This window comes from Odocoileus virginianus, chromosome 23 (assembly GCF_023699985.2).
Source record: "Odocoileus virginianus isolate 20LAN1187 ecotype Illinois chromosome 23, Ovbor_1.2, whole genome shotgun sequence".
NCBI lineage: Eukaryota > Metazoa > Chordata > Mammalia > Artiodactyla > Cervidae > Odocoileus > Odocoileus virginianus.
Genome location: NC_069696.1, coordinates 9,616,557 through 9,638,648, shown reverse-complemented (window position 1 = coordinate 9,638,648; position 22,092 = coordinate 9,616,557). Strand labels below are relative to the sequence as shown.

At 52.1% G+C, this 22,092-nt stretch overlaps 2 protein-coding genes and 1 long non-coding RNA gene across 9 annotated transcripts in view; 1 reads left to right on the top strand and 2 right to left on the bottom strand.

Annotated features, from left to right (window-relative positions):
• Positions 1-59: 59 nt before the first annotated feature.
• On the bottom strand, positions 60-17,658 carry CCDC134 (coiled-coil domain containing 134). 3 transcript variants are annotated; one of them, XM_020876911.2, is made up of 8 exons: positions 16,845-17,656; positions 15,262-15,380; positions 14,429-14,550; positions 14,139-14,223; positions 12,218-12,399; positions 11,869-11,940; positions 7,508-7,567; positions 2,534-2,584 (listed from the first exon to the last, which is right to left on the bottom strand). In XM_020876911.2, the coding sequence occupies exons 2-7, from the start codon at positions 15,362-15,364 to the stop codon at positions 7,556-7,558; spliced, it is 576 nt and encodes a 191-aa protein (XP_020732570.1). In that variant the 5' UTR covers positions 15,365-15,380; positions 16,845-17,656; the 3' UTR covers positions 2,534-2,584; positions 7,508-7,555. The 3 variants fall into 3 exon arrangements, with proteins under 3 accessions (XP_020732566.1, XP_020732568.1, XP_020732570.1); XM_020876907.2 differs by lacking the exon at positions 7,508-7,567 and having other exon boundaries at positions 60-2,584; positions 16,845-17,653; XM_020876909.2 differs by lacking the exons at positions 7,508-7,567; positions 11,869-11,940 and having other exon boundaries at positions 60-2,584; positions 16,845-17,658.
• On the top strand, positions 17,042-22,031 carry LOC110126948 (uncharacterized). Of its 2 annotated transcripts, none has more exons than XR_002310595.2 (4): positions 17,042-17,126; positions 18,365-18,483; positions 18,669-18,764; positions 19,842-22,031. It is a non-coding gene; the product is annotated as an uncharacterized lncRNA (long non-coding RNA). The 2 variants fall into 2 exon arrangements; XR_002310594.2 differs by having other exon boundaries at positions 17,649-18,483.
• The window catches only part of MEI1 (meiotic double-stranded break formation protein 1), a 55,218-nt gene continuing 51,651 nt past the window's right edge, over positions 18,526-22,092 (bottom strand). For all 4 annotated transcript variants that reach the window (XM_020876896.2, XM_020876897.2, XM_070453433.1 and 1 more), the window contains 3 exons: positions 19,836-19,964; positions 19,524-19,636; positions 18,526-18,730 (listed from right to left, as the gene is read on the bottom strand). In XM_020876896.2, the coding sequence (XP_020732555.1) occupies positions 18,685-18,730; positions 19,524-19,636; positions 19,836-19,964 (288 nt within the window). In that variant the 3' untranslated portion in view covers positions 18,526-18,684. The remainder of the gene's footprint in view (positions 18,731-19,523; positions 19,637-19,835; positions 19,965-22,092) is intronic.

The window sequence follows — 22,092 nt, the reverse complement described above, 5'->3', positions numbered from 1 at the left end:
AAAACCAGGGGAACAGTGCCCCTTTGGAGTGGTGAAGATGAAGTGAGATCACTTGCACACTCATTTGACAGTATTTATTGAACATCTCTGTGGCAGGCAAAGAGACAGTTCCTGCCCTCTGAGAGCTTCCAGTCTGTTGAAGAAAACATACATTGATATTTAAGAGGAAACCTAAAATTCTGTGGTGACAACTGCATCTGGTATAGCTAGGGGAACACACAATACAGACAAAGGCCCTGAGGCAGGAGGAGCTGCTGCAAGCCGGCACATGAATAAGGCCTGACACAGAGCTCATACAAGGCAGCTGCTGTATTGATAACCGAAAAGTTACATGTGATCTGTGTGCACATGAGGGCGAAAAGGATGGAAGGTCCAACAGGTGAGCATCAGTTATGGTTACGGAGTGGTGAGATTAGGGTGAATCATACTTCTTGGCATTTCAGTGTTACTTAAAATTACATTTTATAATCAGTATGTACAGCAAAGTACCTTATTGGGGGAGTGGGGGAGACATGAATGTTCTTTTCATTGTTTACATGCAGGAGAGTTGATATAGATGATAGAAGTCTCACCTTGAAACAGAAAACCAAACCCTGCTGCCCTGCTCTGGCCAGGTGCTGAGCTGGACAGTGCCACCTTCAACTCTATCATTCAGTGGCTCTCGCAGGGCTCCCACACCATGGGGTAGTCTGCTGGCACACCACATCACGTACTTTCACTTTGGCTTCAATGCCCTTCCATCCCAGAGCCTCAGTAAGCTACTGCAGAGGGCTGCCTGAGCACCAGGTCAGGTAAGTTGGCAAAGTGCCTCCCACTCTGCAGCTGCTCCCTCAGCTCCCAGCTAGACCTGCCCAGGGAGGAGGGCAGAGTGGTTCTGTTTCTACCTTTCAAGGTGTTAGAAGGGAAAATGTGGGCTCATTGGCGAGTAGAGAGGAAGGCATTAACTGAGATGGAGAGAAGTGAAGGTATAGAAGGAAGAGTCCCAGAAGCTAAAGGTGCTAAAATATGGCAGAGGTGAAGACTGGCTAAGACTGGGTCCCTCTCTCTCTGGCTGTGCATACAGTGGGTGCTCACCACATCTCTGGGATGAATGAAGAACCATCAGAGAAGGGCTCCTGTCACTAAGAAGCCAGGCCCCAACATCAGAGAAGCAGTTTAGGGCTGGGCAGAGGGTTCAGGCATTATCAAATTCATTACACCAGTGAAGCCGCAGCACAGGGAAGGGGTGGGCCAGGGTCACTCAGCAAGTCTGATGGGCTAAGAACCTGGGTCTCCCTTGGGCTCTGTTAGTGGTGGGATATTGGGGACAGCTGTGTGTCTCTCCCCTGGCTTGGCAAAGTCAAGAGACTGAGCTAGAATTCCCCCCCAGAGCCCCTCCCTTCTCTGCCTGGGAGGGGCATGACTGAAGGGCGGCTGCCTACTCAGGGCCTGAGTCCCTCTGCAGCTCCCGGCCCCCTTGGCCCTGGTCTCTGCTTACAGGCCTCCTGACACAGGGAGCTTGCTGTCCGGCCTATCCATCCAGGGAGCAGCCCTTCCACAACAAAGTAGAGCCTCCTGCAGAGCTGCAGCCTGTCCCCCAACAGCGCCCCCAAGAGGCCCAGGGGCACCCTGCACTGCCAGAGAGTACAAGTTGATTCTTCCCTGGGCCTGCTCAATGACTATCCCTCGATACCTAAGGACAGAGATCAGACTGCTCCAAGACTGTCTTGAGCTAAACACCCTCCCAGGAAGGACACTTGTGGTCCCTTCCCAACACTGACCCCTCATCAAGGACGGTGCTGTGAAGGGAATAGGAGGCTGAAGCCAAGCCTCTGCTTTGCTGCCCTGCCAGGGCCTGAGGCTCCTCCTGAGTAGGCAGAACATTCTCTAAGATGGTCTCTAGAGCTGAGGGCCCCTGACCCCCCTGCCCAGGCCCCCCTCACCTGCTCCGTGGAGAGGCTCACATCTCCCTGGGGCCCAAACCAGCCTTGGTCAGCCCAGAGCATTTGCTGGCTTTTCTTGTCTCTGCAGGGGGCTGGAACCTGTGCCTGGCATCTCAGTGACACAGCAGGGCCAGCAGCAGGCATGACTTCTCTGCACATGGCTCAGAGCCTAGTTCTGCTGCCTCCCCATGAGGAGCGGCCACCAGCCGGCCAGCGGTCCTAACCCACGGTGGTGGCGGGGGGAGTCCAGCCCAGGATCCCTTCTGCTTCCCCCAGCATCTCCACAGGGTTAGGTCTGCAGCACAGCGCCCTCTGGAAGCTCCCTTGGCACCCCTCCAGGGAGGTCCCTGGGAGGAAGTCCAGCCCTCTGTGGCTCAGTCCCTTCAGCGGGGGCTCGGAGCCAGCCCCAAGGGGCCAAGCAGACTCTGGCCTCCTCTCTGAAGACGCCAGTGCTCACCATCAGTCAAGCTTCTGCACTCTCCTTTTCCTCCCAATTGGCCGCCTCCTGGTCCCGTGAGCCCTGGGCCGCTCCAGGGCTATAACTCAGACTGTGATCTTGAGATCCGAGGGCCTTTTCGGATCTCTTTCCGCTTCTCTTCTTTCTTCCGGCGTTTCTCCTCTTCCCTCAGGGCCTTCTGGAAAGGGTCAGTGCTAGAGATGAACTGAGGGGAAAAGCAGAGCCATCTGTTAGGTCGGCTGGCAGCGAAGTGTGTGCTCTGAGCTAGGCTGCTGTGGGCACAGGAAGGTCACTGAGACACAGGCCCTGGCCTCGGGGGAGCCCACAGACATGCAGCTAGTAAATAGGCTCGGGAGAAACTGCTGAGTGGGTCTCAAAAGATTAAGCAGGAGCTTGCCAAGTGAACAGGGTGAGGGAAGAGGACACTCCAAGAAGGACAGGCGTCGAACCTGCATGGCGCGTTTGAGAAACAAGCAACAGACTGCACTCAGGGTGAAGGAGGCTGAGTGCCCAAGACCACCTCGGGCCCCCAGAGCCCTGAACTAGGGGGACAGTCAGCGAGAGTAAGACAACAGGGGTCCTACTGCTTGCGGACAAGCTGCAAGTTATAGGCAAGGGAGTATATAGGAAGCAGCTGGATCAGAGGTTAAACTGCCAGACCCGGAAAGAGATGGAAAGAATATGACAGCGATGCCCAGGCTTGTGGCTTCCCTAGTGGGTGCAGGGTGGTGCACAGTGAGAAGACAGAAACACAGGGCGTGCTGGGCGGGAGGAGAATGGGACTTTGGCCGGGGCAACCCCCAGGCCCTCAGCTCTTCCTCCCCGACTCTCCAGACCGGTTCTTCTGAACCCAGGGCTTCTGTCGCACCTCTACAGTCCGTCACCCCTCAGATTTGCATCTCCCTATCTAAAGGCCTGTCTGACACCTCCACATGTGTGCACATGTGCCCCGAACTCAGCATGGCTCCATCTCCCCAAAACCCTTCCAGAGTCCGTGTCCTCATGAGCAGAGTCCCACATCCCAGTCAGCAAGTAGTGCAAAGACAAAGCATCGCCCCCACCCGCCCCCCAACTCCCCAGCTGCAGGTTGAAACCCCTCACAGTCCAGTGCCAAGGTCTGGCCCATTTTAACTCCTAAGTCTCAAACCCGTCTCTTCTGTCTCACCTATCATATCGTTAACCCCATCACCAACCCCCAACACCTTTCCTGATAAACCTCGGCACCTCTCAGGGTCTCTCCATACCCACTTTGTCCCTCTGAAGCTATTCTCCTCACTGCAGTCAGATATTTTCAAAATGTAAATTGGACTCCTGCTGAAACCCGTCCTTGACTCTCCACACAGCTCTATCTGCAGGCGCACCCTGCCCACCCCTCCTCCCTCCTCACTTCTGGCTCCTGGGTTCCTTTGTGCCCACTTCCAGCTCTCTGCACATGCTGTGCCCCAGGCCCAGAACCCTCTTCCCGGCCCCCACCCTGTTTGTCACAGTAGCTGCAGTTCAGCGGTCCCCATCCCTGGGGTGACTCCTGCCCTGATTCTCCCGGCTGGGGCTGTCTCCTCCGGTTCCTCCTCAGTGCTTCTCCCCTGCGACCACCTGCCTCTGTGACACCTGCTTCGTGCTTGTTGCCCCCACTGGATCACACTCTCCCCGAGGACAGGTGGATAGTGGGGTGCCGCTCACTGTGACACAAGCCCCCAATGCGGTCTGATGGGCCAACAGGTGGCGCTTAATATGTATTTTTTAAATGAATGAATGAATCATGTTAGAGTATGAAATACAGTAATATCCACAACTCAGGTAACTCTGTTGGGAAACATGCCCCTTTTACTTGTTCATATGGTAAATCTGATGTTTGGTCAAGGCAGACGTTAAAAACAAACTAGGAGCTCCACCTTGTGGAGTAATCCACCTACTGTGTTAGATTGAACCACAAGTCTGGAAGATGGGGTGAAGTCAGAGAAGTGCAGCCCAGAGAGGGTAAATGATCTGCACAGGTCACACAGCTAGTCCCAGTTGGGACTAGCCCCCAAGCCTCCTAAGCTCCCTGCCCCATGCTTCCCCGATCACACTGCCTCCTATCCCTACCAATTACTTCGGATCCTCCTGGGAAGCAAGGAGGAGCCAGGAGACCCCTTGGGCCACAGAGGACCCCATCCTCTGGCTCTGGCTGGGGAAGGACCAGTCAAGAGATCCTGGCCCCTCCAGCCCCAACAGGTTGGGTCAGCAGAGAAACAATGCCTAGTCCTTTCCTGGCTTTCCTCCCGGCTGGGCCTAGCTAATGCCTACTTTAAATTCGGATGCTGACCTCCAGCGGGCCCTCCCTGCTGCCTGGCAACCCAGGATGTTGCCCTGGTCCACTGCCTGTCCTGCTCTCCTAGACAGACCCTCTCCTCGAGCCTCCATCTCTCCTCCCCTCCTCACTCGCAGACCGTGACCTCGCTTCCTGTTTCACAGAGAATGGAGATGCTAAGGAGACAGCTTCCTCCAGCCCTCGCCGCCATACCCACGGACCCACGCTGCTGTGCCCACACTGCTCTTCCAGGCGAGTCCACCCCTCCCTCAGGCACCAGCTCGCCTCTCTTTCCCTCCTCACGTCCTCAGGGATAAGGCCCCAGCGACTCTCCTACCCCTGCACCAGGGGTTCTTCCCCACGCTCACCATGGGTGGGTCCCCTCAACATGCAAACATGGTGTGGTCTTTCCCATCCGACTAAGATTTCCCCTGGAACCCACACCCTCCTCCAGCTAGTCTCCTGTTGGGTCTGCTCCCCTTGAAAACACATCTCTTTACAATAGGTAACAAGGATATACTGTACAGCCCAGAGAATTACAGCCTCTATCTTGTAATAACTTTTAATGGAGTAGAACCTGTAAAAATACTGAATCATTATGCTGCACACCTGAAACTAATATTAAAAAAAAAAGTAATTTTTCAAAAGGGTCACCTGTATTTGATGGGAGTCTACTTCCTTTCAAATTGTTCTCTTGAAACTCAGCCTTTTATCCCCACCACTTGACCAAAAGAGCTTTTACCCAGCTCTCTGAGGGCCGGTCTCCATGCTGCTAAGTCCCGCAGCCAATTCTCAGCCCCACCTTCCTGGCCCTCCAGGGGCATCCGATGGCACGTCCACTCCCTCCTTCCTGTCACGCGGCCTCAGGGAACTGATTCCCTCTTGGGTCTGATACTACTCCACTGACTGATCCCTCTTGGGGTGCTCTGTGAGCTCCTCCTCACTCTCCCATCTCTAACTGCAGGCATATCCCAGGCCTTGGTCCTCAGACCACCGCTCTATCTGCCCCGTCCCCCTGCCCCCTGGAGTGATGGGACACGGTCTGTCATTGGCACAACTCCCACATTTGTAGCTCTGGCTTTAATAAGCTCTCCCCTGAAATCTAGTCCTCCTCCTTGACATCAGTCAAGTCAAAATCAGTTACCTCCTTGACATCTTCATTCAGATGCCCATTAGGTCTAGAAACAAGGCGTTGATCCCCAATCCAGCCCTCAACCTCACCCCACCACTTTGCCCATCTGGTGGAAAATAGCAGCCCCATTCTTCCAAAATTGTCAAGTCATCCTTAATGCCTCTTTAGCTCCATATTTGCTTCCTTAGTAAATTTTACTGGCTCTACCTTCAAAACAGAACCAAAATCTCAGCATTCCCAACAGCCCCAGTATTGTCACCCTGGTTCAAGCCACTGTTAACTCCAAATGGACCAGCACAGCGGGCTCACCAGGATCTGTCTCCACCCTGGTCCTCACACTGTTTGCCACGCAGCTGCCAGGCTGACCCCTTAAAGGGCTAAGTCAGAGCCCCTCGCCCTGCTCCTCTGTGTCCCGGAGGAAATGCCAAAGCCCTGGAGAAGACCTGCAAGGATCTTACGATTTGGCCTACGACTCTGACCTCCCTTTCCCAAGCTCCTGCCCTTCCAAATATGCTTCCAACTCAGGGCCTTTGCACTCGCTGCCCTCCAGCCTGGAAAGTTCTTCCCCCCAGAGATAGGGCTGGCTCACTTGCTGCTTTCAGGTCTTTGCAGTTAGAACCTCCTGTGTCAAAGTCACATGAAACAGCAATGATATCCTCACCTTATCCCTGAAATTCCTTAACCACGTGCCTCTGCCTTTTCCTCCATTGCCCTTGTCACCACCTACCATGTATTTTTTATTGACTGTCTCCTTCAACCAGAATGCCTTTCCCAGGTGGGCAGAGCCGGAGAGCTTCTCTGGTGGCTGGGATCAGCAGATGCTCACTAAACGTTGAATGAAGGCATGCACTCTGCCTCTGAGCCTTCATGCAAGCCAGTCCCTCTCCCTGGAAGGTCTTCCCTGAGCTGGTCCACCCGGCAACTCTTACTTATTCCAGAGCCTCAGCCACCTGCTTCCATAGGCTTCCTCTCATGGGTCCCGTGGCTCATGACGCTTCCGTCTTCTACTGGTTCCAGTGATCACGCTCGACTGGGACTGTGCTCCTCTGCTACCCTCCCCAGCAGTCTGTGAGCATCTGAATAGCAGGGATAGGGCCAGCTCCCTCTGGATGGGGACAGTGGCCAGCCCAAAGCCTGATACAAGCTGGCTCTAGTATCATAAGAAGGGGCCCTCCCAGAACACCCACTGGTATGGAGGCAGTGCATGGGGGGAGCTAAGCAAACCTGGGCTGTTGCTGGCCTCCCCAAGTGGAAACCTCAAAGAAACTGCCAGGATAGGCCCTGGGCCCCAGAGAACTTGATGGGGCTCTCCTATCTTACCTCGCCCACTCTGTCCAGCCTCCAGGGGCCCAGGAGGCCAGGATTGAGTCCAGCGTGGACTTCATGGACAGGAATTCTGGTCCCCCAGCCCATCCACCCTGCACCAGGCTGGGAGCCAGGCATGACTGGGGTATTTGGAGTCGGGGCAGGGGCTGGCCTCCCAGGATCCCTACAATACAGGTTCTGCGAGGGGCCGGTGCTGCGCAATAGAGCACAGATGACCTTTAAAGAAAAGGGCATCTCTGAACCTTACTGGCAGAGGGGTCTACACTGGATACTGAAAAGTGAGTAAAACCTTGGCACCATCCCCAGCTGATGAGAAGGGAAGTGTGTTGCTTCTGCGCCTATATCCAAGCAGAGCACATTACGATGATGCTAAATCATACCTCTTGGAGCCTATTCTGTCTGAGGCCCACCTCCTGCAGGAGACGCATTCATTTCATGATCTGCAGGACAAGGAGAGCCAGCATCACAGCAGGAAAACATCTCCATGAGAGCCAGCGCTGGGAAAGGCGACCTGCCATGGCCTGAAGCCTGCCTGCATGTCCCTGCTGGGTACACCAAGAATCAGCCCTGCTGCTCTTATCCAGGCTGTTTATTAGGGTTGTGGTGGCAGCAAGCCACCGTGCAGGGTGTGTCATCTTGGTTTCACATGAAGGGGAGGCAGCTATGCTAGTGTGAAAAACCATATCACCCACTCCGTCACCTGAAGCAAAGCCACTAGTTCAACAGGGCCCTCAAGAGTCAGAGATTACTCAGGAACTACACTGATTGTTCACCTGAATGAAGCGCTAATGGTGCTCTTAACCAAGCTGGCCTGACTGCTCTTCTTTGGAGGGCCTGCGTCTAAGACCGGCCCTTGGCTGGTGTCTCGGAACCAGGATTCTGGGAGGGATTTCCATCACCCTGACTGATAAGAGTGGCGCCCTGGTGGCTCAGATGGTAAAGTGACTGCCTACAATGCAGGAGACCCAGGTTCAATCCCTGGGTTGGGAAGATCTCCTGGAGAAGGAAATGGCAACCCCCTTTAGTATTTTTGCCTGGAAAACCCCATGGATGAAAAAGCCTGGTAGGCTACAGTCCATGGGGTCGCAAAGAGTCAGACATGACTGAGTGACTTCACTTTCACTTTCTGCACCTAAACTGTACAAAAGTGTGGTTTATGCCACAAACACGTGCTTCCCTTCAGGAGTCCGGAATTTTGGTATGTGTTAGGCAGAGGGTGAAGGCAATGGCACCCTACTCCAGAACTCTTGCCTGGAAAATCCTATGGACAGGGGAGCCTGGTGGGCTGCCGTCCATGAGGTCGCTAACAGTCGGACACAACTGAGTGACTTTGCTTTCATTTTTCACTTTCATGCATTAGAGAAGGAAATGGCAACCCACTCCAGTATTCTTGCCTGGAGAATCCCAGGGACGGGGGAGCCTGGAGGGCTGCAGTCTATGGGGTCACACAGAGTCGGACACGACTGAAGTGACTTAGCAGCAGTAGCAGGCAGAGGGTGCATACGTGACCAGTCCCTGGTAAAAACTCTGGGTGCTGCGGCTTTAACGGGCTCTCCTAATAGACTTCTCACACATGTTTTCATAACCTGTTGCTGGGGGAATAAAGTGTGCCCCATGTGACTCCACTGGGAGAGACACGTCGAAGCTTGTGTCCAGGTTCCCTTAGACTTCACCCCAGGAGTCTTTTACCTTTTTTTACTGCTGATTTTATGTGTATCCTTGCACTGTAATAAATCAGAGCCTTGAGGACAATGACACATGAGGAGCATTAACCAATGACTCAATCCTCCCAGCAAATCACCAACCTGGGGGTGTTTTCTATGGGCAGCAGCAGCCATCCAGCCCCAAGGATGATGCTGGGAGACCAACTGTCATAAAGCCCAGTAAGACAACAATCTGAATTAAAAGCTGTGACTCTTGCCTAGATGGTATTTCTAGTGACCAGGCATGCTGTATTCTTACTGACTATTGTCAGCATCCTAGCCATCTGGTCTGGCAGATGAGCAGGCTGCAAACTGGCAGGTCACACACGGCCATCCCTCTCGGGTGCCATGAACTGTGGAAACAAACCATGGCTGACAACAGGACAGTCTGGGTCACTCGTTTAGATGCCCATAGCCAATTCTCTGATGAGACTAACCAGCATCAAACTCCTGATCGAGCCGACACTGCCCAGTTGACTGGCACTGCCACCTATATGTGTCACTGTACTAGATATGGCAGTACACCCGCCACCATGGACTGACATAAAGCAGAGGACTCTGAATCTCCAATTCAACCACCTAGAGATCCTGGATGGAACACTATGGCCCAAGATCATCAGAATAATGATCACTTGGGGGACTTCCCCAGCAATCCAGTGGTTAAGACTCCACACTTTCACTGCAGGGGGCATGGGTTCGATCCCTGGTCAGGGAACTAAGATCTCGCATGCTACATGGCACGCTCCCCTCCCCCGCAAAAATAATAATGACCACTTGGCTAAGTACACTCCTTGCCAAGTCCCCTTGTAGTGGCCCATGTGGGCCAAGATGGGAGATAGGTGTCTGTGAAAACTTTGCAAAAAATGCTCTTGTTCCACTCACTTCTAACCCTTTCACACAAAAAGTCTAGGTGAAAGTAGGGAGTAACTGGAGAAAAGTGAAATTATAGGTCCTGGGGTGTGACATGTTGATTTTGCAGCAATATTCTAGGAAGGGACTGCCTTAGACCCCAGGAGGCATGTGGAACAATTAATCCTCTTTGTCCCTTACAGCCAGCACTGCCGCCTGGCCAAACAATCGAGGGCCCGTGCAGGCCAAGTGGCAGCTGCAGCTGAGTCAGACCAACTGTCCAGCGTGTCATTCTCAACCACGTGACAGGAAAATCCACACAGACGAGGTCACTGCTGAACTATGTGGCTCTGCCTGCTGCCATCAAAGGCAGCTCCCGAAGTAACCTTGTGCAGACACACAGGCCAGTACAACCTTGCTTCAGTCCAACCTTGGTAATAATCCTTCCGCCTGTCCTCATCCCTTATCAACCTTGGGTTATACCACATAGGGCAACTGAGGCAACTGAGCAACTCCATGGTAACACTGCCCCCATTGTTTAGCTCAGTCAAAGAACGCAATGGTGACCCAAATCAAGTGGGAGACAGTGGACCATGGAACGCCTCTCCAATGCAGACGCAGATGGCATTGGGTCGACCTACTGGCCCCAGGATCATGCTTCCCTGATGGCTCAGTGGTAAAGATTCTGCCTGCAATGCAGGAGACTCAGGAGATGCAGGTTCAATCCCTGGGTTGGGAAGATCCCCTGGAGAAGGAAATGGCAACCCACTCCAGTATTCCTGTCTGGAAAATCCTATGCTCAGAGGAGCCTGGCATGCTACAGTCCATGGGGTTGCAAAGAGGCAGACACAACTGAGCAACTGAACACACACACAAACTGGCCCCAGTAGCCACTAGCAACGACAATGAAGATCAGCAGCTCAGTCTAAACTCTTGTGTGCATGGTGAGAGATAATAGATTGGTCTCAAATGACATCCTGATTTTCTAATATAAGATCTACTGATCCCCTAGGACTTATCAGAGCTGGTTGAGTTCAGGACCCTGGAGCATATGGTTAAGATCAACACTGCAGGTAGCCTCATCTTGCTAGTTACAGTCCTACTGACAGCAGTCTGAGACAAACTAAACAAATGTGGTCCTAGTCTCTACTGATCAGATTATCATACGGAATAAGGCATTCATGTAGAAATGTGAGCTAAGCCAAGACACACAGGGCTGATGGAGGGACTGTGTGTATGTGTGGTGGTGGTGGGGGGGTGGTGTGTGTGTGCGGAATCCTCTCTATGGCCCTGAGCGTCCCTACACATTCTTGCTGGGTACACCTGACCCCTCTGTACCTGGGTCATTTCTCAGGTCGTGCTTACAGAAAGCAACCTTGAAGGATGAGGTGATATCTGTCTACAAACAAAGACCAGGTTTGCTTCTGGTCAGTATAAAGGTGGTGGATTTCCCAAGCTTGGTGTTCCTCAACTTGATGCAAACCCACTGACATCTGTCTGAACCCCTCTGTTTCACCCCTCTCCCCCAACCAAGACTTGGGAAATAAGGGAAACCCGCATGACCAGGTCAACAGCAACTGCTTTCACTGTAATGAACTCTGATGTCTCTAACCTGTCAGCATCCATGAAACAGCAGCAAAATCCTAGACCTTCAGCTGTACCCCCTGATGCCTGGGGAGAGCTTGTCCTCTGCGGAGGCCAGTCCTCCAGTCCTTCCTGCCCGGCCACTCTGACCTCACCCGCCCCTCTGCTGTCTGTCCTGCTCCCCCAGCAGCCTCCAGCCCTTAAAGCCCACTTCAGCTCTAGGATGAGAACATGTGCAGAAATGAGGGACAGAAGGCAGGCTGGGTGCTCAGAGGCTCACGGGCAGAGAAGCAGGGCCTAACCTCCCATGGCTTCCCTACCATTCACCTGGAGTGAACAGTGCCTACTGTGCACTGGGATGGATGTGTTTATAGCCCCTGACTGCCCTTCATAGCTGAGGTTCACCCAGCATGGACAGAGAGGAAGCTGAGGCTAAGACAGGGCCAGCAGCTTGCCCAAAGGTACCAGGGTAGATTAGACCCAGACCCAGGTACTTCTGGCTCCAAGTCCAAAGCCCTCACACTCCACTCTAGGTGCTGCAGCCCCTGGCCTCCCAGGGCCTGGCAGACGCAGTGCAGACAGGGCCACAGGCCCCAGCAGCTCACCTCTGTGCGGTCTACTTTAAATGGGTTCTGGAAGTCAGAGTGTTTCTCGCTGATCCCCAGCTCCTGGGCCATCTGCGGACGAGGAAAAGCTAGTCATCCTCTGCCTTCTCCCGCATCTTGCTCACCTGCAGGCCATTCCCTCCAAGACTGGGACAGATGTGGGCCAGGTGATGACCCCCAGGCACCAAGGTCAGCAGAGAACCCCTTGAAATGGTACCTCAAGGTGGCCCGAGGCTTATCACAGAAAGTGCAACCAAGGGGACATTCAGGCCCCACTGAAGCAGGCTCATGGTGGCTCATAGTACAACCACATAGAGGGCTCCCAGACCTCCTCCGCCCCAGTCCTTACCAGGCTGAGGATAGGTGAGTGGGGGCCCTGGTCAAAGACGCCCGACTGGTTGCAGAAGCTGATGCCCCAGCGGATGAGGAGGTTCCAGTTGGAGTTGTGGTCAAAATAGTGGTGCACGATCCTTGGGAAGCGCAGCACCACGTCACCGAAGAAGGCCGTGTTCTCCACCACCTGGGAGAAAGCTGGCAGAGGACCCTGGTGAGTGGCTGGTGGAGACGGCCCCCTGCAGCCTCGCGGCCGGCTCTGCACACCCTCCAAAGGGCAGCAGTGAGCCCACGAGCCGGAGAAGGGCGCAGAGTTGCTGCATACAGGCTGCTGACCATGCGTGCAACTCGTGCTGAGGGGTTTATGTCACTGAATCATCAAAACTACCTTCAGACGGAGATGTGGCTGTAATTCCCATTTCACACATGGGACACGGAAGCTGACAGGTAGTGAGCAGCAAACCCAGGTCTGTCTGACTCCAAAGGACATGCTTCCTCCCCCGTACCTCGCAGCTCAGAAGACTTGCTTGCCGTGGGGACCACAGGGGTGCCACTGCGCAGATGGAGGCATGTGCATCCCATGAGGCTTTGCTGGGCCTAACCTCCCCAACTTGGTACCATAATGTCCAGAGCTGGGCTCTGGTGTTAACTAGTGTCTGTGAGGGGTCAGTTCTGTTAGGATGGCCAGGGAACACATCAGGGCTTGTTTTCTTTTTAGTATATGTCCAATTTTATTTTAAATGCTTAAGCTCTTATTTTGAAATTATTTTAGACTTACATAATACACCAAAAAATTCCTTCACTCGGCTTCCTCTAATGTTATCATCCTTACATAACCATTGTACAAACCATCTAAGCCAGAAAATTAACACTGATACAATACTATTAACTAATCCATAGACCTTATTTGATTTTGGTCAGTTTTTCCACCAGTATCTTTTAGTCAATAGATCAGTTTGAGTTTAGTGTCCATTAAGGTGGCAGGTTCCCCTGACAGGCTAGCATAAAGAATAGTAACTATACACCCAGCCCTGGGGTGGGGGGCCCTGTTTGAGTGACCCCCATAGATAAGGCCCACGTCCTTATCAGCACTGGCCAGGTCACACAGAGAGAGAAAGGGACCCCTCCAAAGATATGCTCGCCTGGGTCTGAGACAAGTTGGGCAGGGACCTCTGGGCTGCAGAATAATCCTGAATCACAAAGAACTCAGGAATTCACTAGGTTTATAGGTAAGAGCCAGGCAAACCACCTGTCCTCTTTCACCTGGAAACTGGAGGTGATGGTGCCTTCCTCAGTTACAGTGGAGATTAGAGCTGGTATCTGCCCAGCATTCAATATGTAAAGGCTACTTCTGTCCTGGCTCAGACAGTGTGACCTAACATACTTTATTGTTAGAATGTAACCAGCTAATGGGAAGACATTACCACTGGAGAGAAATTCCTGGAAGAGGAGATGAAAGGATACAGAATATTCTTTTATTTATGTTGGTCCCACCTTGTCTCAAAAAGGATTTAAGGAGGTTGAGGCTTTTAGAATAGCAGTAAAGAGTGCTGGTAACTGCTCCCATGGGCCAGTCACTTCAATAGATCTCAGTTTTTTTCTTCTATAAATGGGAACAATCCTTGCCATCTCTACCAGAAGGGTCAGGGTGGTGATGGCAAGGACTGCTGGACTGGAAGTAGGCAAAGGCTCCTCCCTGATTCCCCGGCCCCAAGCACAGGACAGCACTACATAATGTATGTCTATCAGGGACACAGAAACTGGCTCTGAAACGAGCCCAGAAACACTCGGAGAATCTTATACTGAGTGCCCAACCACCCAAGAGACTCCTTGAAGGTGCTGCAAGAGAGCACTTCCAGAGAGGAAAAGAAGAGTGACAAGAACAAGAGGGAAGGAGCAGCTGGAGAAGATCAAGGTTGCAGCGGGGAAGACCATACCATCCTTCAGTTTCTCGTCCTGGGGGAAGGGCCCATCTGGGAGCACACCTGCAGCAGTGAGCACTGTCCGGGAGTCCTCCAGCACCTGAGGGAAGCCCGCCTGGGCTGAGTGGCTTTGCCAAGGTCTTCCCAGACCAGCCCCAGCCCTGTTTACTGATGCCCTACTTCAAATCTTCTGTGGATTCACTTCCCCTTCACTGAACACCATCCCCATAGGGAATTCCTACTCATCCATCAGTGCCCAGATCAAAGACCAGGCCTACCATGAGCTGCCCCCTGCCTGTGTGCACCTTAAAGAGCCCCTTGAGCATGACATCCAGGATCTTGTACTGCTGGTGGACATCGTTCAGCTGTGCCAGGTTTTTCAGTGCCAACAGCTGCTCCCGCCGCTTCACCTCAAACATCTTCTTGTCTGAGCACCATTAAGTTAAGGAGCTGGCACCAATTCTCCTGCCTGGATAATCCAGTGGTCCTGATCCAGAGGGCCCATTCCTGGCCAGCAAGTCTCTACAAGGGGCATAGATGCACATGGCTGGGACTTCCCAGGGAATGAATAAGCTGTCTGAGAAGCATACAAATCCCACAACGTATAATTATTTCACAGAGGATTCCACACCCAACAGCCTGAATACAACCCTCAGGACCTGGCTTCTGCCCTCCCATCCCATCCCTGTGGTCTTTCCACCATCTCCCACAACCCTTCATTGTTCCCAGAACCTCCGCTTCTCTGCTCACACTGTACACTCTGCCTGGGGTGCCTTCCCACCCCTCTCTATGAGTTTCCACTCTTTCAAGGCCCGGTTTTTTAGCAGATAGCCCAAAATGCCAGGATTTGGTCTCCGCCCAGGGTCTCACACAGAAAGTGGTAGGTACATGCAAAATCCTCAGGGTCCTCATGGTACTGAAATATATGCCTTGCCTTCTCAATTTGTATGGGGAAACTGAGGCTCAGAATAGAACTGACTTGATCAAGATCTGGTTAGAACACATTACTTTTTCTCCCCGATTTCTATTGGTTGAGGGGGGCAGGTCCTGCTCTACCCTGGAATCCCCCAAGCAACTGTGGGTATAGAGAGACCTTCTTTATAGATCCCTCTAAAATACCTCCAACCCCAAAGGATACAGATCTCCAGGCTCGGGTCCAGGGAGGTCCTCAGGGTGTCTGTGACTCCTGTTCCAGACAATAGCAGGACAGACAGGGAGGTCAGGAACTGAAGAAGGTCCATATCCAAGACTCTGGAGCTAAGAGAGTAACCCAGTGAAAGAAGGTGAGACCCAGAGCTTGGTGTTACATAAAACAGAAAGTGAACTGAAAAGCAACTTCCCCTGACATGACACAGCCTCCAAATACCAAGAACCCAGCTTTCAGAATCACTGAAGCCCCAGTCCCTAGCCCAGGGCCAGGGACCAAGAGACACACGGTGACGACATGGGATGATGGGAGGAAGAAAGATAAATGTCAGCACAGCAGGGATGCTTAGAGAACAGGTCTGGAACCCTGCACTGGAGCCCTGGCTCTGCCTGACTTCGTGACCTACAGAAGGCAAATTGCTCAGCCTCTCTGATCTTCATCTTCCTCACTGCAAAAGGATAAGGAGGTCATCTCCCTGCTGCAGAGACAAAGACCTGGGTGAGGCACTGTGCCTGAGGAAGGAGGGTCAACATTATTCCCCCTCAGTTCCCCCACCCTGGCCTTCCAGGAGGCCCGGCAGTCAAAAACATGAAACCTGTAGGGTTTCCTGCTTTTCCTGACTTCTGTCATCAGAAAGGAAGAAGGGGTGCTGGGTGGGAAAGGAGGCAAGGCAGTCCTGGGGTAAGACGGCTGTTACTCTCCTAGGCACCACAAGCAACACATGTTCCTATCTAGGCAACATTCCCCAACTATTTACTGAGTAACTTTCATGTTCCTTGAATGTTCTGGAGCCAGGAATACAGCAGGAACAACATTCCCCGCACAATGGTACTTCTATCTCTAGTAGGGTTAAGAGACAACCAACAAAGTTGTAAAACAAGCACAGAAGGATAAGAGGGAGTCAGCAAAGTGTGACATTAAAAACAGCAGTCAGAGGAGGCATCTACTCAGATGACAGCTGCCCAATTTTACCAACGTGGAGATGAATGCACAGAAAAATGAGGTGACTGCCCAAATCACTTATAGATCACTCACAGATTTTCCAGTTAAGCTAAGAGTCTTAATGAACAGGCTATCTCAGAGCTGGCCACTGTTCTACCAGGACACCTGCCCCAGGGGAGAGATGCTCAGTTATGGACAGTGACCGCTCACAGAGGTCAATCAGAGAACCAACTCTGTCCCGTGCAGATCAGACAACTGAAGCCTACAGAATGTGAGGAAATAGTTCAAGCTCAACCAGAGCCCTACATTCCACCGTCATACTCCAGACTCAAGGGAACCAAACTCTGGTTAAGGTGAAACTTGGGAATCAGGGACTATCAGATGGCCGGTAATGACTGAAGAGGGGAAGAAGTGGGAAATGAGAGAGGTGACTTGGTGGTGTGTTCTGAGCGGGCCACTCGGGCTTGCAGACCAGGGATGCCACCCGTGTCTTTAGAGCTCCTAAAGGAGAAAGTCTTTCCAATGAGGTCCGCGAATCCCACACCCTACCCCCTGCAGCCAGTTCTGGGCCCTCGGTTCCTCCCCCCGCTCTCCAAAGCGGTCTGCTTGCCCACGGCCCTCGCCCTACCTACCGGGCCAGGCGGGCGAGGGAGGGCAGGAATCAGACAGAGTCTGACTGGCAACCAGCAGAGTCGTGGATCCTCAAAGAATGCCCGCGAGTAGCAGCACTGGGACCGCCGATTACTGCCCCCGCCCACCGTGCCATCCCTGACCAATGAGCGTAGGCCGCGACTGTCGCTCCTTGACCTCACTTCCGGCTCCGCCCAGAAAGCGCAGGCATCTGCCCGGCTTGAGGTCTGTGGGATTCCGGTGCCGCCCACCTTGCCGGTCCGCCGGCGCACTGGTGTGTCAAGGTTGGTTTGGAGAAAATAGCCTGAAAGGGCGCGTCAGCACACTGACGCCGTGATCCCTGTCGGACGGTCTTCCTAGCGCCCTCCCTGAAACTGTTTTGTCAGCTAAGTGTTTTTCAAACTGCATTTGTCAAAATCAGTTTAGTGGGTCGTGACTAACCCCTTTTTCTAAGTAATGTGCAGTGCAGAGCTGGGACATCCCCTGCTCGCGCTTCGACCCACGAAATTCTAAACCAAGCTCGTTGGGTTCTTCCCTGGTCTCTGATTTTGTACAGCGTCAGTACAGACAGACCCGAGGAGAGCTCCGAAACCGTGTACAACCCCGTATCCTTGTCTTTTGAAGTAAAAGGCTGACTCTAGCGTTAATGATTGGGAAAGGTGAAGCTGTAGAAACAAAGAATAGCTGTTAGACTAGGGAACTGGTAACAGTTTAGACTAGAATTCTGCCACATAGCAGAATCACCCAACTCCCAGTTCCCTGGAAGATATAAAGGTCTGACACACATTCCTAAATTGTTTTTATAGGAAACACACCACCACCACCACCACCCCCCCCCAACCAAATGAAAACTGCTGCCCACAAGAACCACAGGCCCTTGACTAGCTGAAACCAGAAAATTGATGATACTTGAAACTTCATCTTGATGCCAACCGATCTGAGAACTGTCCATGGATCATGCCCTGCCCCTTGAAGACTATAAAATTCCTCACTACCCCCCTCCAGGGTGAATCACACAGTCTTGAGGGCATTAGCCCAGTGTGGCTCCTTTTGCCTGGCAAAGCAATAAAAGCTACTCTTTTCTACTTCACCCAAAACTCTGTCTCCAAGTTTCTATTACTATTTGGCACCAATGAACAGTGGCTGAGTTTCCGAGAGAGCCCGGGCAGACAGTTGGTAAGGGAGCTGACACTCCAGGTGAGCTGACGCAGAACAGGAGTGGACAGTTGTGGAGAGCAGACCTTGGAAGAACTGCATACATGGGTGCACAAATATACGCTCCGAGGAGAGCCAGGAGCGAAAGGCACACAGGGGACCTGCTTCAACCAGGAAGGAGATGAGCCGAACAGCTTCCTTTAGTTAGGAAGGCTGAGAAAGTTCTGACCTGCCCACTTTCCTTGCCTGGAAATTGTACCTCTCTCCACTTTCACGTGAGGTAAAGCAGTAGATAAACTGATCCCAGAGCACCTGCATCACAGCAGCACCAAACATGTGGCCTCTCTCTGCCTCTCCTGCCCCAAAGATGGCCTAACTGATGTCTTCAACTGACGCGACATGCTGGTGTAACCAGAACAAGTCCACCCCCTCTCTCCCTGAGGAGGCCACCCATCCTGGCTGAGGAACCAGCTGGAGGGAGCCCAGGTAAGTGCAAAGTGAAATGTTTTTGGAGAGCCCACACAGGCATCTGAGTGTATCACTTTATTTCCTGACTCTGTTTCAATGACAGAGTAAATGGCCCCAGATGAATGGCTGCAGTTGTCATCCATTTCCTCCAAACCACTGTGCCCTGACTGTCTTCTCCAGGTCTCAGTTCTCTCTGCTTCTAGGCATCCGGCCGGAGGGTCAGTCTCTGATGTGGGACAGGGATACAGACACCCCTCCCAGGCAGCTGGCAACAACCATGAGAGGAGAACAGCAAGGAGGTAGGGCCAACCATGGGAGAACCACGCTTCTGGGGCAAAAACAGACAAGAGCAGAGGTGCTCCTGAGAATAATGGGATGGACTCTAAATTTGGGACCTGAATACCTGAGCTCAGTAGTCACTATATATCAAGGAGGGAACCGTTCCATGGAAAGGGGAAGGAGGAGAGTCTGTGAGGAGGCACTCCCACCCCAGCACACGCACCTCCAGACCAAGTGTCTCTGGAGCACCACCAGAGCAACCCCTCAGAGGGCAGGTGACCACTGCCACAGCCCCTGGCTTTCTCGGGGACCTGCCAGTCACCCAGCACCATCCCCCATGTTACACTCAGGGCAGCATCTGTGCCAACTGGGCTTGGGCAACTTTCTCCAAAGCTCCTGGGGAAGGGGTCACTCCCTCTGAGTTTGGTGATATGACTTTGGAGATGGTCAAATCTGGGGTCAAATCCTGATGCTATCAGTGTGGATCCAGGCATGTCATTTAACCTCTCTGATCTAAGTTACTACTGCATTAACACTCCTAGCTATTGTGAGGATTTGATACAGCGCATGTAACATGACTGGTCCTTGGTAGGAACTTAACAAACAGAACAAGTCATTGTCACTGCTCCCACTGTTAATTATTCTCACCGACCCCTGCTTGCCTTAAGAGAACAGGGCTGTAGACAGGGTACTTCTCTACTCTGAAGCATGATGCTGTGGCCTCCCATAGCCTGGGTGACCATGCCCAGGCCAAAGCTCCAAGATGCAAGAAAGGATACAGCATGTCCTGTAGGGGTGGCTGGGCCAGGGAGGCCCTGAGGGAAAGACTCTCCAAGGAGGCCTGCAGGGTCTGGGCCATGCTGTGGTCAGTCAGGAGGCCCATGCTCTGGACCTGGAGAAAAAAGAGGGTAAGAAAGACAGGCTTTCTCAGTGCCCACTCCATACAGGCCCTCTCTGCCCTCCACCCCCTGCACTCCTGACCTCCCATTGGCTGTTGTGGTTAGAGCTCCCCCCTCCCACCCCGCCCCAAGAGAAGATGGTATAGAGGGTTTGGCCTCACAGTGGCTAAATGGCATCCCCTCCCCACTCACCTGCAGGAAGAAGCCATGCAGAGCCTGGAGTGTGGAGGCAGGGAAGGTAGAGAGGTCGGTTGAAGCTGCGCCTTGCAGAACATGACCCACCTCCTGAGAAAGGATGCTGCTGCTCCGGAACCGCACAAACTGGGCCAGGGAGAGAAGCCAAGAATGCAGTGACTCGGCATCTCCTCCATTCACAAATACTTCCTGTATCCCTGCCATGCCCAGCAGTGGGCTGGGGACATAGATTTGAAGCCCACAAAACTCTGCCTTCAAGGAGCTCAGCACTGGTACACACAGGTGGGGTTGTGTCTTGGGACAGTGAAGTAATGAGGACTGCTAAACGTTGAGAGCTGGCCCTGCTGACCCCTCAGTCTCCAACTCCCTGCCCCTCAGCCTTGCCTCTCAACATTAGACTACGTGTGGTCACACCAACCCGCCACCATGTCCTTGTATACCTGCAGTTCTCACCTCAGTACCCGTAATACTTTTCCTTCTCTTTCTCAATTAATCCTTCAAGTCTCGGCTAAAATGTTACCTTCACCACTGAATGGTTCTTTAATTTTATTAAAGATAGATAGGCATTAACTCTCCCTCCCTCTGCTAAAGCCCTTGAGTGTATGGATCACAACAAGCTGTGGAAAATTCTTAAAGAGATGGGAATACCAGATCACCTTAACCTGCCCCCTGAGAAATCTATATGCAGGTCAAGAAGCAACAGTTAGAACCAGACATGGAACAACAGACTGGTTCTAAATTGAGAAAAGAGTACATCAAGGCTGTATATTGTCACCCTGCATATTTAACTTATATGCAGAGTACATCATGAGAAAAGCTGGGCTGGATGAAGCACAAGCTGGAATCAAAGACTGCTGGGAGAAATATCAATAACCTCAGATATGCAGATGACACCAACCTTATGGCAGAAAGTGAAGAGGAACTAAAGAGCCTCTTAATGAAAGTGAAAGAGGAGAGTGAAAAAGCTGGTTTAAAACCCAACATTCAAAAAACTAATATCATGGCATCCTGTCCCATCACTTCATGGCAAGTAGATGGGTAAACAATGGAAACAGTGACAGGCTTTATTTGCTTGGGCTCCAAAGATCACTGCAGATAGTAACTGCAGCAATGAAATTAAAAGACACTTGCTCCTTGGAAGAAAAGCTATGACCAACCTAGATAGCATATTAAAAAGCATAGACATTACTTTGCCAACAAAGGTCTGTCTAGTCAAAGCTCTGGTTTTTCCAGTAGTCATATATGGATGTGAGAGTTGGACCATAAAGGTTGAGTGCCAAAGAATGATGATTTTGAACTGTGGTGTTGGAGAAGACTCTCTCTTGAGAGTCCCTTGGACTGCAAGGAGATCCAACCAGTTCATCCTAAAGGAAATCAGTCCTGAATATTCATTGGAAGGACTGATGCTGAAGCTGAAGCTCCAGTACTTTGGCCACCTGATGCAAAGAACTGACTCATTGGAAAAGACCCTGATGCTAGGAAAGATTGAAGGCGGGAAGAGAAAGGGACAACAGAGGACGAGATGGTTGGATGGCATCACTGACTCAATGGACATGAGTTTGAGCAAGCTCTGGGAGATGGTGAAGAACAGGGAAGACTGGCATACTGCTGTCCATGGGGTAGCAAAGAGTCGGACATGACTGAGTGACTGAGCACCAACAAGTATTAACTGTCCCTCCCAGCTCTGGCAGAAACAATTATTCTTTTATCGGGACTTCCCTGTTGGCTCACTGATAAGAATCTGCCTGCCAATTCAGGGAACACAGGTTTGATCACTGGTCTGAGAAGATTCCACATGCCGTGGAGCAACTAAGCCTGTGTGCCACAACTACTGAGCCACCACTCTAGAGTCCCCATGGCGCAACTATTGAAGCCTGTGTGCCTAGAGCCTGTGCTGCGCTCTGCAACAAGAGAAGTCACCGCCATGAGAAGATCATGCACTTAAAGGAAGAGTAGCCCCACTCGCTGCAACTAGAGTAAGCCCACGTGCAGCAATGAAGACCCAGTGCAACAGCAACAAAAAATTTACTTTTCTCTGGGTTCCCACACCAACCATTGACTTATTCATTGATCTGTTTCACTATCATTCACGGGCTCACTGCCTTGTTGTGTATTCAGTGGATACCTACTGTGTTCTAGGCACTTAGCATTATTTTCTACTCTTCCATTAATAACATCATATTTTAAGTCTTAGTTTCATTGTCTATCTCCTTCTCTAGACTGAGGGACCCTTAAGAAAGAACAGTTGGCTCAT